We start from the raw sequence: 14,332 nt of genomic DNA on the forward strand, positions 1-14,332 counted from the left end.
ACTATGCCTGCTATTTGCTGGCTAGGCTGGAAGTGTTAAACTTGGTGTGCGACGGCCCCTCCCTTTGAGCTCTTCGATGTAATCAAAACGCCTGAGCATGAAGCTATTTTCTACCCAGCATGGCTGCTGTGCGCCTGTTGCAGAGGAGCCCTGTCGTTGCGGCTCGAACCGTCTGCGGAGGGTCGAGGAGTACGTCCTCCAACCGGGGCGCTCCGCAGAAGCCTCCGACGGTGAAGGATCTCCCGCGCGTCGGCGTTTTGGAGCTGCTCTACCGGATGGTCTTTCAGGGCTTCTACAGCCGGGCGCATGAGCTTCAGGTAGAAGACGCCCAATGTGTTGCATGCTGCGTTGAAATCACACCCAAGTAGGTAACACTCGCTCTGTCTGCCCTTTTCGCTGAGCTGAGTGGCCAACAAACCCCCTCGATTGATGAATGGAATATTTACATGGTACAAGACTTGACCTAGTGTTTCTCTCCATGTCCTTTTTGCTGATGATGCCCCGACATCGGTCTGTCGTCCTTGTATTCGCTCATCAGCTATACGAGAAGCAGCTCTACGGGTCCATCTACAGAGACGGCATGAAGAACGTGTCCCTGACCAGCCCCAAGCTGCTGGAACAAGTCTTGAGGAGCGACGAAAAGTTCCCTTGCAGAGGAGACATGTCCTTTTGGAAAGATTATCGTGACATGAAAGGGTTCGGCTACGGACCTTTCACAGTGTAAGCGCGAATGACGGGACGTGTTTCCGTTGCGCTGGAATGTGATCCCGTTCCCGTCGGTGCCCGAGCAATAGTAAAGTCCTGTCATGTGAGGCCGTTCTGTAAATCCAGGGACAGAAGTGGTGCCAAAAGAAATAAAAGGGGGAAAAAAAAAACAACCAATGAAAACCAAGGGACAGATAAGGTCTAGTTAATAAGTGTCCGCGGTTTATATGTGCCCTGCGATTGTCTGCTGACCAGTCCAAAGTTTTCTCACCAGTAGCGTTCCTAGCTTTGACGTTGGCCGCTATGAGACCACCTTTGCGGCCGTACGTCACCAGTTCAGCACTTCTTGCACGTGACCACAGTTTTAGCCACAAGGCCTGCAAATGATATGGACAGAATTATGGCCAAATGCGATCACGTTATTCTGCAATATTCAGACCAACAGCCATTAACACCAAGGGACAATTTCTTCAGTGAGGCTAACATGCTAACAGGTTTTTGGAATGTTTTTTTTTTTTTTTTTTTAACCAGTGACCTAACAGAAGGGTTGTTGTCACTTTCTTTGTGTTTCAAGAGAGGGGGAGCGCTGGTACAAGCTGAGGACTGTCTTGAACAAGCGCATGATGCTTCCCAAAGATTCGGCCCGATATTGCGGAATTCTCAACGCCGTGGTTGCCGACTTCATGGTGAGGCTCGGCTATGTGCGCCGCCGCAGCCCCACCGGAGATTTGGTGATGAATTTGGCCAATGAGTTCTATCGTTTTTCCCTTGAAGGTAAATGCTGTTCTTGCCAGTTTTGTCTTTCTGTGCGTAAACACGTAGCTGAACTATTTGCGGTTTTGCCACTCTTTTTTTTTTTCTGTATAACCGATCCTGAAAAATTCCCCAGGTTTCCATTTTTTGTGCTGTTTCTCTAACTCCCTATATTGGCACAAGATGGTGTCGAAGCCCTGTCCAAATAGAAAAGTACACTGGAGTTTTTGAGAAGTCGGCTGTAGCTCTGCCGCTTTCTGGTCTTGAGTTGCAAGTAAACATTTGAGTTGCGAGCGCTCGAGGGTAGCAGCGAACTTTACAACAAGCCGCAGCACTTCAACGGAAATAATGCGGTTGGTTCAATAAAGGCTGACAAAACACTGACTTGTTCCACATCAGCCATCGCCACGATATTGTTTGAGACCAGACTGGGCGCCCTGGAAAAGAACATTCCGGCAGGTACGCAGCAGTTTATCGACGCCATCGACAAGATGTTTTCCAACAGTCTGGCCGTGGTGATGTTGCCCAAGTGGAGCCGGAATCTGCTTCCGTACTGGGGACGCTACATCGATGGATGGGAGGGCATCTTCAGCTTTGGTAATTTGTGAAACATCTCCTCATAGCTTGACATGTAGAACAGCGTTGTGCCCAAGGAACGTTGGTCTTCACTTAGAGACAGAAGTCTTGTTTTCATGCTAAGTTACACCATGCCCCTCAAAAAAAACAGTCCACTTTCCACAAATACGTGTACCCTTGTGCGAATGTACGCAATGTCCGACGAAGTCTCAGGGACCCACGCCTGAAATTGAACAGGAAGTCAGACATTTTGGTTTGAATCACCCATTCTGGCTGTATTCCCTTTTGGTTGGATCCCCTGGAAAGTTAGAAAATACTCGCCTCTGAAAGCAGGTTCACTGGTCAAAAGGAAATTCCGAGGACATGTTTACCATAGCAGGACACATGCAAAAGTCCTAAGAGCCCATTCTTGAAATTGGAACAGGACAGCCACCATTTTGATTTGAAGCGACCATTTAGGACCGATTCCCACGGTAGTGTGAATTGCAAACTTCAAAGAAAAATTGACGCCAGTTTCACCGATCGACACTAAATGTCCATCATCACAAGACACACAGAAACGTTTTACGCACCCGGGCCCATTTTCAGCAAATTCCAGGCACTGTACATTGAGCACCTCTTGCTAAGATTTTTTCAACTTTGGCACAGCATGCCATCAAAGTTTGACGACCATTTTGAAAGATTTCATCATGGAAAACTTCATCGCTTCTGTTTATAAAAACAAAGGTGCGCATCTCTGCCTTTATTTTAGCCAAACCACTGATTGACAAGAAGTTGGTGGACATTCAACAGCGCATAGAGCGCAACCAGAATGTGGAGGGAGAGTACCTGACGTACTTGCTGTCAAACGCCGAGATGGACACCAAAGACGTGTATGGCAGCATAGCTGAGCTTCTTTTAGCCGGAGTGGACACGGTAATTTTTCAAAATTCTAAAACTGTGATTTATAAAGTGTGGTGCCGCCAGTGCACGCGACCTCCCTCCAGTTGTGCGCAAAGAATCATTCGGTTAATTTGTAATTCCTGTACTGTACTAACTAAAGATAAGAGCTTGTCACGCATGTTCTTTTCATGTTATTCCTACTTTTTTTTCCTTTTTTTGGGGGGTGGCGTAGATCTCCAACACTCTGACGTGGACTTTGCACCTGCTGTCCCAGCACCCACAAATCCAGGAGAAGCTCCATAAAGAAGTGTCCGGGTTGAAAACAGCAGATGGGACTCCGTCTGCAGGCGACTTTGCCCACTCGCCGTATTTGAGAGCCGTCATCAAGGAAGCCCTGAGGTACGGACGGGTCCTTGGATTTATTTTGAATGTTTTTTGTTTTTTTTTCCTTTTACCATCCTCGTAAGCTCTCTGGTTTTCATGCTGCTTACGCCATGTCTGAAAACTCACCAATTTTAATTTTTTTTGCCTTGGCTAGAGAGCATGGGGTTAAACTTTGAGCATTTGAGGGGCCATTTGGTCATTGCCTACAGTTTTAATTGCTGTAATTCCTTTTTCTTACAGGATGTATCCAGTCATTCCCTTCAACGCACGGGTCATGAGTGAAAAGAGCATCTGTGTTGGTGGATATCACTTTTCCAAAAATGTAGGTCTTACTCACATTCCTTCTCGTGCGGGGGCTCTCAAACTTTTCGGGTCCGGGGAACTATTAGCCCACACATTTACCCAAGAACCCCATTATAATATAAACATCACTGAATTACCGCATGTACCCCAAGATGCCATAGATGTTTTTTTCGTATTTCAACTTGCATGACTTTTTTGATAGGTAGGAACTTAACCAAATGTATTTGAATTAAATTCGTTATTCACCCATGTTCTACTGCAAATTACAAAAAAAAAAAAGCAACAATAAAATTATGGCTCATGGCATCCTAGTTTGAGAACCCTGCACTCGTGCCTATCATCCGTCCTTCAATTTCCCGCACCGCTGCCTAGAATAGTATTGCAACAAATGTTATTTCTCCAGACGGTTTTCACGTTTTGCCACTACGCCATCAGTCACGACGAGGAAATCTTCCCGGAGCCGTTCACCTTCAAGCCAGAACGATGGCTCCGCGACGGCCGTGAGAGGCCTCACGCTTTCGGCTCCATCCCGTTCGGCTTTGGTGTGAGAGGCTGCGTCGGGCGCAGGATTGCAGAGCTGGAGATGTATCTGGTCGTATTTCAAGTAAGTGACTTGTGTGTAGCCCGCAAATGTGTGCATAACCACTTCAGAGGCGTGACTGAGGCTGGCTGTAAGTCATGGAGCATGGGGTTTTCCAGACACTTGTGAATCCAGGTGGAAACTGTAGCACAATTGAAATATGAAAATACTTTCCGCAGTGAGACATGCGCATCCGTCTTGACACACTAAGCTTTGAAGTTTGTTTTTTCCCGTATGCGGTAAATACAGCCATACATAGACACAAAGCGGTTAAGAGGTTAAAGACGAGGACAACTTTATTCTTTGCTTTGTCTTTCAGATAATCAGGATGTTTGAGATCAAACCAGACCCCAGCGTTGGAGAGGTGAAATGCCTTAACCGCACCGTTCTCATTCCAGACAGACTGATCAGTCTCCACTTTGTGGACAGAGGATGCAAAAAGCCGGCCTAGAAATGAACGTGTCTGATGAAAATACAGCAAAGTTGCAGAGGAAGGACAACCGAGCTGCAATAAAGACAGAAAAAACGCCAGCAATTAATTCCACCTCACCCAGCAAAAAGCCGCCTTTAATTAGACAGAACTTTGGCACCATTTTGTGGCATTTTAGAAAGGTGTCGAGTTTTTCATCGAACAATGGAAAGTTCATAAGAGAGCAATTTGAATATCTCACCCCTCACACACATTGCATTGACAACTTCATCGACGAATCGAATAGTACCCTAATCCCATTTTGAAACCTCAACACAGTCTTGAAACTCCAATCTAAAAACCGAATTTGAGTTCCAAACTCCGACAGTACCCATCTTGAAACTCCAGCTCACCCCTAAAAGTGTAATTTGGAACCTTCAGCGTCAAGACAAAGCGTATATCAGAGTAATTAATTTTTTTGTTATTAGTTGTTTGTATATATCACCAAATATGTAAATTTTGTGTCGCTGTGAAGTTTATTAAAAAGGTTTGTTCAGTCTGTAAAGTTGACGATTAGCAACCATAGCAACCATTGGAATGACTAGACCACCAGGCGAACTACATTAACTTGTGTTTCCTTTGTTTCACACCTGTGTTCATTTATTTGAAAATTGGCAATTTTGAATTTGGCTACGAGAAACGCACCGCGCACACAATTACCCCCCCCCCCCCATTCTCTCTGTTGAAACGTTTCTTTTTGACTATTGTGTCTTTTACGCACGTCACCGCGAATTTCGCGTGTCTTTCGTATACTTTGCCATTTCAAATGTGTCCACACTTCAGTAGTTTGTTGACTTTCACGTGTGTGTCACTGTGGAATGTCACAGATTTGCCTTGCGGCGACTTGTATTGCATTCAAGTGCTCCTCGAATGGTTGAGCACCTCGAATAGTTGAGCTACGTCATAACCTGGTTTAATATAACCGTACAACACTTTGTTACATATTTAAATATATGTAACAAATATAGTTTTATTTCAACGTGGATGTGTTGTCTTCAGACTGGTAAGTCTTTGACCGGTGTTTTGATTGAACTGGCTACTATGGTAACGCGTTTGTTTTCACCGAGAGGTAAATGCATCTTCCACTTCAAACAAACAGATTCGTCAGTCATGTACGCTTATTAAGACGTTTGTTCGTGGCTAAATAACCCCCCAGGCTGTCTCTTAAAACACGCTTTTTTGATTGAACGTCGATGCGGTGGGCATGTTGTCTTCACACTGGTAAGCATTTGACCGGGGTTTTGATTTCCCTAGTGGCAGACCATTTAATTGTTCTGACTGCCACTCTACATCACGGTCATAGATAGATTAGGTGACCAAAGACACATTGCTTGCTGTAATAGGGTAAATGATGCATTGCATCTTTCTTCAAAGTGGCTGACAAAATGTTTCTGTAGACGTTCACGTTCCTTTTTTGCTGCGGCTATCCTGATGTTAAAGCCCCTGTAAAGTGAAAATAAGTGTAAACAACCCAAATATAAATGAAAAAAATATTGAGAGTGTAGAATAAGATTTCAAAATGGCAACAAAAAAAAAGTTGTCTTGCTGTGGGCGTGCCTGCTTTCCTCTTCTTTGTTACCATGCACTTCCTCTTCCTTGACAATTGTAACATATTTTTGTGGTTCAGATGTAATAATCCAGTTGAGTATATTGCATGAGACGCACCATCCGATACAAGTCCGCTTTATCCTCACAGGGGTCGCGAGGCATGCTGGAGCCCATCTCAGCTGTATTTGGGCAGTAGGCGGGGTACACCCTGAACTGGTTGCCAGCCAGTCGCAGGGCACACAGAGACGAACAACCATTCACGCTCACAATCACACGTAGGGACAATTTAGAGTGTTCAATCAGCCTGCCATGCATGTTTTTGGAATGTGGGAGGAAACCGGAGTACCCCGACAAAACCCACGCAGGCACGGGGAGAGCATGCAAATTCCACACAGGAAGGCCGGAGCCGGGATCGAACCCGTTACCTCTGCACTGTGAGGTTGACACGCTAACCACTGGATCATCGTGCCACCCTCCTAAATATTCGCAAAACTGAAATGGTAAAAAAAACGTTTAACTCTCTCCCCCCACCGATGAGTACAACGTAGTTCCCAGTCTTTGCATGATTTCAGCAAATCTTTACAAACAAAATGTAATGTACTCAAAACCAAATCTCTGAATTCACTTTGCATGGTCTTTAATTGATGAAAATTTGTGAGGCGTCCCACAAGGAGCCATGCCACCCCAAGTTCACACTTGTGGCCTAGTATGTTTGAAATTCTCTTTTCCCATTTTGGTGTTATCGGTCCCTAAAAAACATTCCTTCCAAAATTCTGAGGATGGGCTCTTTGCTTTTTCGGCAGCCTGGCCTTCTTAGCGCATAAAGTGCTATTTTGACATTCCAAAGATCTACCAAAAGGAGATGTGGATGGAATCCAGACCTTCATTTTCACCATGGCTGAACCTCAAGCAGGACCCTGCGGCAACAGATGGAGAAAGTTAGTTCAATGTTTACAAGATCGGGGTTGGATGTGAATGTGATTGAATTTCTAATTTTATTTAAATTTTGGTAGCGTGTGTCGACACCATAGGTGGAGAAACAGATTCTATTGCAAGTCTCGGAAAATGTCCGAATCTCATGCAAAAACCCTCAAACCAGGACCGCATGCTCCCGATTAAAAAACGCCGCAGCCTACGGAAAAGTCTGGTGAAATACATATGGTAAGTTGTTTTAATTGCTTATATGAGTCATTGTACATATCATTTCTGACATAAGTTAGTCGTGAGTGTCCGCCATTTTGTGGGTTGCTACAGCTGACCGAATAGGGTCCCTATTCGGTCAGCTGTAGCAACGGATGGTCAACCTTCCCCACCAAAAAAAAAAAAGAAACAAAACAAAAACAAAAAAACACTTCGAATTTGGGAATCCGCCAGTGCCGAACCGCAGATATGTAAAATCAAATATTTATAAATCTATTTTTTCTCTGTGGAACCCATCATCAGTTATTTGCTGTTTGAGCTTGCTGTGTTCTTTCTAAAAATTCTCAAAATTTCTTGTTTTTTAGTCAGCACGCGCAGCAACAGCCGGGAGAGAATGACGACCCTTCGAAGAGTGATTTTGAAAAGGTGATATGCGCGTGGGCACACACCCGCACCCACACACTGTACAAAACGGGTTCCGAATGGGGTTGAAGTCATAGTGCGATGGTGGCCACACCATGAGCGTTTCTCCGTTTATCTTTGATCCGTCCATTCCACCTCAGTTGGATTAGTGCAAATCCAGCCTAAGAGCACACACATAACATACTTGATCAATAATAAGATCCATTGTCCTAATACTGTCCTCACAGGCGCTGATTTTTTTTTTTTGGTTTGCAGAAATATTACCATTACATTCAAAACGGCATCAACCTGGAGAATCTCACCCCTCTCCAAGACTCTTGGGTGAAGAACATCACGGGGAAGGTCCCCGGTCACCTGAAGAGCCAGAACGAAATGCTCAACATTCTGCTTGATGAAGTCAGGGAGGACTACTTGCTCAGCATCAAGACCTCGATCTGTAAGTGTTGACTCACTCCCGCGCTCACCAAAACGGCTCACTTCCTGTTCACTTTCACGCATGGATCCTTGAGACTTTGCTGTACCTTCCGTCAACGTGCAAAACATTTCGAGACAATTTTGCGTTGACGGGTTGAATTGCAAAACGTTTCGGAGCCAGTGCTCTGTATTTCGGTCCACGTCATGTCATCCATCTTTCCTTCCTGCAGTGAAATACACGTTCTGTGATCCGGAGGAAGCGGACGAGGACTCTGTGAAAGATCTTCCTCTTCACAGACTGGAGTACGTTCATCTCACCTTCCATTTTGAGCTCGTGATTGATTGAAAGGACCCACTGAATCCATCCGTCATTCATCGCAGGTTGGTGCGCGTGCCCAAAGCATGGAAGGACTCCTTTGTGTTTGCGCGCAAGCGGATGAACAACTGGCTGCACTCCTTCAACCCCACCATGCAGCAGGTGCTTAACCTGTGGAACACCACGTACAGGTTTGCATTCTCGGAACATGCCACTCATGATGACTTGATCCTAAAACGGAGACTTTCCCCGCAGAGATTTGCGTTTGATCGATACGGCTGAGCTGCGCAGCAGAACCGAGTCGATGGAGTTGTCGGCATTTCAGCAAAATGCCAACGGTCAGATTGGTAACGTTCGAGGAACCCTTCAGAACAAGTGAGCAAGACCATCGCAACGCAACGAGAGAAGGCATTTGGTGTCAAAATTGCGCGAGAATGCTGAAGGAATGCGGCAAAATCTGGAACCTCTGTTTAGCAACATCTCCAGATGGTTCCCCCGTAATTACCTCAGCGTTGCACATTTTCTACATATTTGAACCATTCCAATTGAAAGTCTCCCATTCTGCATTTCATCGTTTCAATAATAACTACGGGCGGCCCGGTAGTCCAGTGGTTAGCACGTCGGCTTCACAGTGCAGAGGTACCGGGTTCGATTCCAGCTCCGGCCTCCCTGTGTGGAGTTTGCATGTTCTCCCCGGGCCTGCGTGGGTTTTCTCCGGGTGCTCCGGTTTCCTCCCACATTCCAATAACATGCACGGCAGGTTGATTGGACGCTCTAAATTGTCCCTAGGTGTGAGTGTGGGCGTGGATGGTTGTTCGTCTCTGTGTGCCCTGCGATTGGCTGGCAACTGATTCAGGGTGTCCCCCGCCTACTGCCCGAAGACGGCTGTGATAGGCTCCAGCACCCCCCGCGACCCTAGTGAGGATCAAGCGGTTCGGAAAATGGATGGATGGAATAATAACTACAGGCCAAGAAAAACAAGAAATGTAACAGAGTTATGGCCTTGGTACGGATTACTGCGGTTTTCATTCATTTCATAGGGAAACCTTGCTTTGGGTCATGAATGTTCGGAACAGTTAGTGAGCAGGGTCTTAGGACAATTTTTAGGCACATTGCCTTTTCACATTGCAACCCTTTGAAGCCATCCCACCCCCCGTCATGTCCACTTTTCAGCATGAAAATTCCCAATTTAAGAGACTCTTCACACACTTCTGCAAAAGCGGCCCTTTCTTTTTCGGTCAACGTCGGATATAAAATGCATTTGAATTGTCGCACTAGCTGTCGTTTGCTGACGTAGATGGCTTCCCGAAGTGCACAACATTTACTACCACGGGGGTCGGCGCAAACTGGTGCCCCCTCAAAGCCACATGGACAAGCTGCAGTCTTTCTTTAACTGCGCCGCCACGCTAATGGCCATCCAGCTGCAGAACCTGGTCTTGGACTCCATGAGTGACTACACCAGGCTCATTTGTCCCAATCCTGTAAGGACATAAACGGGCTTTGCTCCAGTTAACGACACATTTGTGCCGCGGTTCCTGATCGGCTTTCTTGTCTCAGGACTCAGAGCAGACCTTTGGCCACTCGGGATTTGTGCTTTTTCTGATCCTGGAGGATCGGGAGATCACATTGGAGCCAGACCTGAAATCCTTTGAAGACATTCTGATTAATGTCTACGAGTTCATGCTCAGGTCCGTCACCTTGCTTCCACGCGTGGAAACCAAACTCTACGCAGAATGGGTAGCGGTAAGTGAGGGTGTTGCAAAAGATTATTTTGTTATTATTTGGGGTTTTTTCAGCGACAACTCTCGTGATTGAGCAATGGATCATACAAATGTAAAAATACAAATGAAAGCTACAGGCAGCCCCTTTTGATGGCGTTTTTTTTGAGGCTGCTTAGTCCGAATATGACTTTCTTTGAATTGGCTCTAGTTTTTGAGGTATTGATATTACTGACAACGAATTGATTGATTATTGATACGCTTTGACAGTTTACGAAATGTCAATTTGATGATGCCGTCATTCCCATTCCCATTCTGAGAAACCAATGTCCTTTTGGATTCTGTGACATCCAAATACTCTCAATCCAGTGAAACTTTCTTGGCACCAAAATGTGTTTTGACCAGTGATATTCCTGGAATTACTTGACTAGAAAGTTAGAAAAACATTCAGCCCCAGACACCATGCAGCAAAAACAAAAACAAAAAAACAAAACAAAATCAGGTGGGCATGCCTACAGTATCATAACAAAACACAGCAGAAAGTCTCACGGAGCCATGCCTAAAAATAGAACAGCAGCAAGTCGGCCAACTGGGTTTGAAGCAGACAAAATTTCATAGCTGCTCCTCGATGGGAATTCTCTTTCATTGTCCTCTTTTCGCCTCTCCTCCCAGTCAAGTAGCTCCGGGGAGACCCTGAAACCGGTCATCCTACCAGAGATCATCGAGGCCCAGGAGACGGATGTTCGCAGGGTCATCCACGAAGAGTACGTGAAGCCTATGGCGTACATCCACGAGTACGACAAATACAGCACCTTGGTGAACAAGGAGGCGGAGGAGGCCATGGAGCGTTTCCTGGGGGAGGAGCACACCTTCCAGGAGCTCATGATGGAGGTGATCAACTACCAGCAACTCATCGACCAGATCCAGTACACCTCGCGCAAGGTATGCTGAGTGAGGGAATTCTTTTCAATTAAGTTACACTAAAAAGGACTCACGCTCTGGGTTACTTTCTGGTGCCGATGTCCTGCTTTAGGTGGTCAGTCTTGGCATGTTTGAGGTCCAGTCCCACAAGCTCATTCAGGCCTTGGTGAAGCGCGCCACGGACCTCCAGCAGAAACTGGTTTTGCGGATGCTCCAGGGCCATCAAGACATCAACACGGCGTCAGTTGGTTTGGCAAAAATTCAAACGTGGGAATCGGCTCACCGCTAGCGGTTCTGTCGCCAGGGTGATTAGCGCACGTGCCCGCCTCTCAAAAAGCCCTTCCTGGGTTACGGGGTTCGTATCTGGGCGACGGCATTTCCCATGCCGAGTTTGCACGTGTGAATGGGCTTTCGGTCGATACGACGGTTTTCGCCCTGGTTTAACAAATATCCACGGTAGCTTCATTGAAAAATAACAAAATTATTCATATTTGAAAGTGACTGTTTTTTTTTTTTTGTCCATGTGTGACCTGCGTTTGACTCACCAAAAGTTATGTTGGATTATTTTATTTTATTATTATTATTTTGTTGTGGACTTGTGCCTTGAACTTGGCCGTCGACCATTCCAGGGTGTATCTGGCCTCTCATCCAAAGTAATGTAGTCCTATCAACAACAGGTGGCTTCGTCAAAAAATATGACATCATTAAAAAAAAAAGCGCAATTTTTCTCATACCGAGTATGTTTTCTTGATTCCATAGGCTTTGCAATGAATTTGAAAAGATCGCGGAGAGGGCACTGAGCACGCCGCCTGACACGCACTCACTGATGGAGTTGAAGGTATCGACACGAAATTGGTACGAGTAGATGATACCCTGTTGTTCTCGATGACCTTTTTGGGAGCCTCAACATAGCTATAAACTAGTCGATGCATCCAAGCGTGTCCATACCGCAAAAACTGAATACATTTTAGGGGTCTGGAACATGACCCCGTACTGTGGAATTTGCCCAAATCGTATCCTCGACGGTTTGGCCGCAGGTGGAACATGGCATCAAAGTTTGATACGTGTGTGGGTGTAAATATCGACAAATGTCCCCGTCCCCCGCCAGGCCTTTGTGAATAAAGTGAAGATCACGGACCTGCCGCAGCTTGAGCAAAGGTTGGCCAACTCCAACATGCAGCTGTGCTCCCTGATCGACTTTGTGTCGCTGTCGCCGGCCGACATGGAGCTCAACAGAAAGACCATCCAGTGGCTCGGGCGGCTGCCCAACATCTTCGAGGAGCACGACCAGATCGTCTCGGAGAAGACCACGCAATATCAGAACAGCCTCAAGGTTGATCCTCACTTTTGTCTCCGTAAACCCCGGACTGAAAATGACAAGGCCAAAAAAACTGATAGTCTAAAATCGAGTTTGGCCAGCTGTTTTCAAATGCGCAGATGGGCCTTTTTCTAATTTCTAATAAGTTATTAATTTAACAAATTATTTCATCAATTTTAAAATATTTTTTACTAGGTAAAACAGTGTATTAAAATGTAAAGTTTTTTTTATTATCTGTAATTTATGAACCAATTGTTTAATAAAAATGAAACATTTTTAAAAATATATATTTATATTTTATCCTTAAAAATAAATAAACTAAATGATTTCATGAGCTAGGAATAGCAACTAAATAAGAGTCAGTACTTATAAGTGAATTTGCCAACACATCTGCGTTTGATGATTGCAGTTGTTCCGCGAGCTCTTTGAGGAGGAACTGGAGACGTACAGTGTCCAAGTGGAGGAGTTTACGAGTTTTGGCGACCTGGAGGATCTCAGCAAGTACCTCAAAAAGGCCCAGGCTCTCAATTCCAAACTGGACGCTGCCATAGAACGGGTAAATGTGGACATCCCCAATTTTGCGCACACAAAGGCTCATGGGAGCACCACATAATCCCAACATCAATTCAACATAACTACCATGTACTGTATACCCTTGAGGTCAATCTAATTGGTCAGAAGGTCTGCTGAGAGAGAGTGCAAGTCCAGCGCACTTTTGTTGCCACGGGCTTGAAAATAGATTTCAAACTCATTCTTCCATTGCTCCATTTAGCAGTGCTGTTTTGCAACCTTGCCTGAAGAGAGCGGCATTGGCTCGAGAATGAGCTCATCGGCCTGCTTGTGCCCCACGTCGAGTCAGTACTGAGCGTTTCCCAACCTTCATTCAGACTTTGTATCAACAACACAACCTTAACGCCACCACAGTTTACAAAGCTGACCTCCCAATGTACAACTTGACCACCCAATCAATCGACTACTTTCCTATCCCGGCCTGTCTTTAGTGACACCTTTTTAGAAACGGCACAAAAAATGACGCTCAACATCATCTGTGGATTTTTGTTTTCTTGTAAACAGATCAACGAATTCAACTTGGAAGAGGAAGCGTTCGACTGGCCCTCCTCGCAATACCCACTGCGCAAAAAGACTCAGGACAAGCTGACGCCTTTCCTGCGCCTGTACGAAACGTCCAACGACTTCCTGACCAATTACGAGCAGTGGCTCTTTGGGCCGCTGTCTGGCGTCAACCCGGACAAGGTGACGTCCGTCTCTCAAAGCGGCACCGAAACAGGCCCTTTGTGAAATTCTGTCATTTCCTGCACCTTTCAGATCGAAGGAGATGTCAGCAACTACTGGCGTTCATTGTATAAGCTGGAGAAAGGATTTGTGGATATGCCCAACGCTCTGAGTCTGGCCACCATCATGAAGGAGAAGGTGGAGGTCTTCAAAAAGGATGTGCCCATGGTGCAGGTGAGGCGTCAACCTACAGGCTTAGACCACTTTTGGGAATTTTCATTCGAGTTCCTAGTTTGGCTTTGACTTTTAAATGTTGGTAGTTTTTATTCATTTTCAGAGCAGGTTTGTTAGTTTGTATTTTGAATATAAACCCAGTCGGGCTCTGAGGTCTGCAGACTTGGGTCAATGAATGGAGCCCAGAGTTGAAAGTAAACATGGTGAAGCTGCACTTAGCTGTTCTGCTGCACGCAAATGAAATAAGTTGGAAAGAAGTGAAGTCAGCCCAAAGTATAAATTCAATACAGGTTAAAAACTTAGTCCCCCCCCCGCCCCCCTCACACCTTTGACCAAGGTCCTCTGTACAATTTGTAACTTTTTTTCTTAACTTTTCTTTTAATTAAAAAAAAAAGTTTTCCGTTAGTGTTTTCAA

The 14,332-nt window shown here is 45.5% G+C and overlaps 2 protein-coding genes across 3 annotated transcripts in view; both read left to right on the forward strand.

The window, feature by feature from the left end:
* Positions 1-115: 115 nt before the first annotated feature.
* On the forward strand, positions 116-5,175 carry cyp27a1.1 (cytochrome P450, family 27, subfamily A, polypeptide 1.1). Its single transcript, XM_086124148.1, has 9 exons — positions 116-317; positions 539-720; positions 1,280-1,479; positions 1,858-2,055; positions 2,786-2,949; positions 3,149-3,315; positions 3,541-3,622; positions 4,007-4,207; positions 4,503-5,175. The coding sequence occupies exons 1-9, from the start codon at positions 120-122 to the stop codon at positions 4,632-4,634; spliced, it is 1,524 nt and encodes a 507-aa protein (XP_085980274.1). The 5' UTR covers positions 116-119; the 3' UTR covers positions 4,635-5,175.
* Positions 5,176-7,062: 1,887 nt separating this feature from the next.
* Positions 7,063-14,332, forward strand: part of dnah7 (dynein, axonemal, heavy chain 7) — a 43,989-nt gene continuing 36,719 nt past the window's right edge. The window contains exons 1-16 of one of the 2 annotated variants that reach the window (XM_086124338.1): positions 7,063-7,138; positions 7,214-7,361; positions 7,706-7,766; positions 8,019-8,199; positions 8,408-8,480; positions 8,559-8,684; positions 8,749-8,868; positions 9,791-9,974; positions 10,051-10,236; positions 10,884-11,153; positions 11,245-11,372; positions 11,892-11,970; positions 12,241-12,465; positions 12,860-13,006; positions 13,525-13,704; positions 13,777-13,917. In XM_086124338.1, coding sequence (XP_085980464.1) covers positions 7,063-7,138; positions 7,214-7,361; positions 7,706-7,766; positions 8,019-8,199; positions 8,408-8,480; positions 8,559-8,684; positions 8,749-8,868; positions 9,791-9,974; positions 10,051-10,236; positions 10,884-11,153; positions 11,245-11,372; positions 11,892-11,970; positions 12,241-12,465; positions 12,860-13,006; positions 13,525-13,704; positions 13,777-13,917 — 2,325 coding nt within the window. The remainder of the gene's footprint in view (positions 7,139-7,213; positions 7,362-7,705; positions 7,767-8,018; positions 8,200-8,407; positions 8,481-8,558; positions 8,685-8,748; positions 8,869-9,790; positions 9,975-10,050; positions 10,237-10,883; positions 11,154-11,244; positions 11,373-11,891; positions 11,971-12,240; positions 12,466-12,859; positions 13,007-13,524; positions 13,705-13,776; positions 13,918-14,332) is intronic. The other variant, XM_086124339.1, reaches the window with a different exon arrangement.

Source organism: Hippocampus guttulatus, chromosome 11 (genome assembly GCF_054856545.1).
Source record: "Hippocampus guttulatus isolate MCC_2025c chromosome 11, RoL_Hgut_1.0, whole genome shotgun sequence".
NCBI lineage: Eukaryota > Metazoa > Chordata > Actinopteri > Syngnathiformes > Syngnathidae > Hippocampus > Hippocampus guttulatus.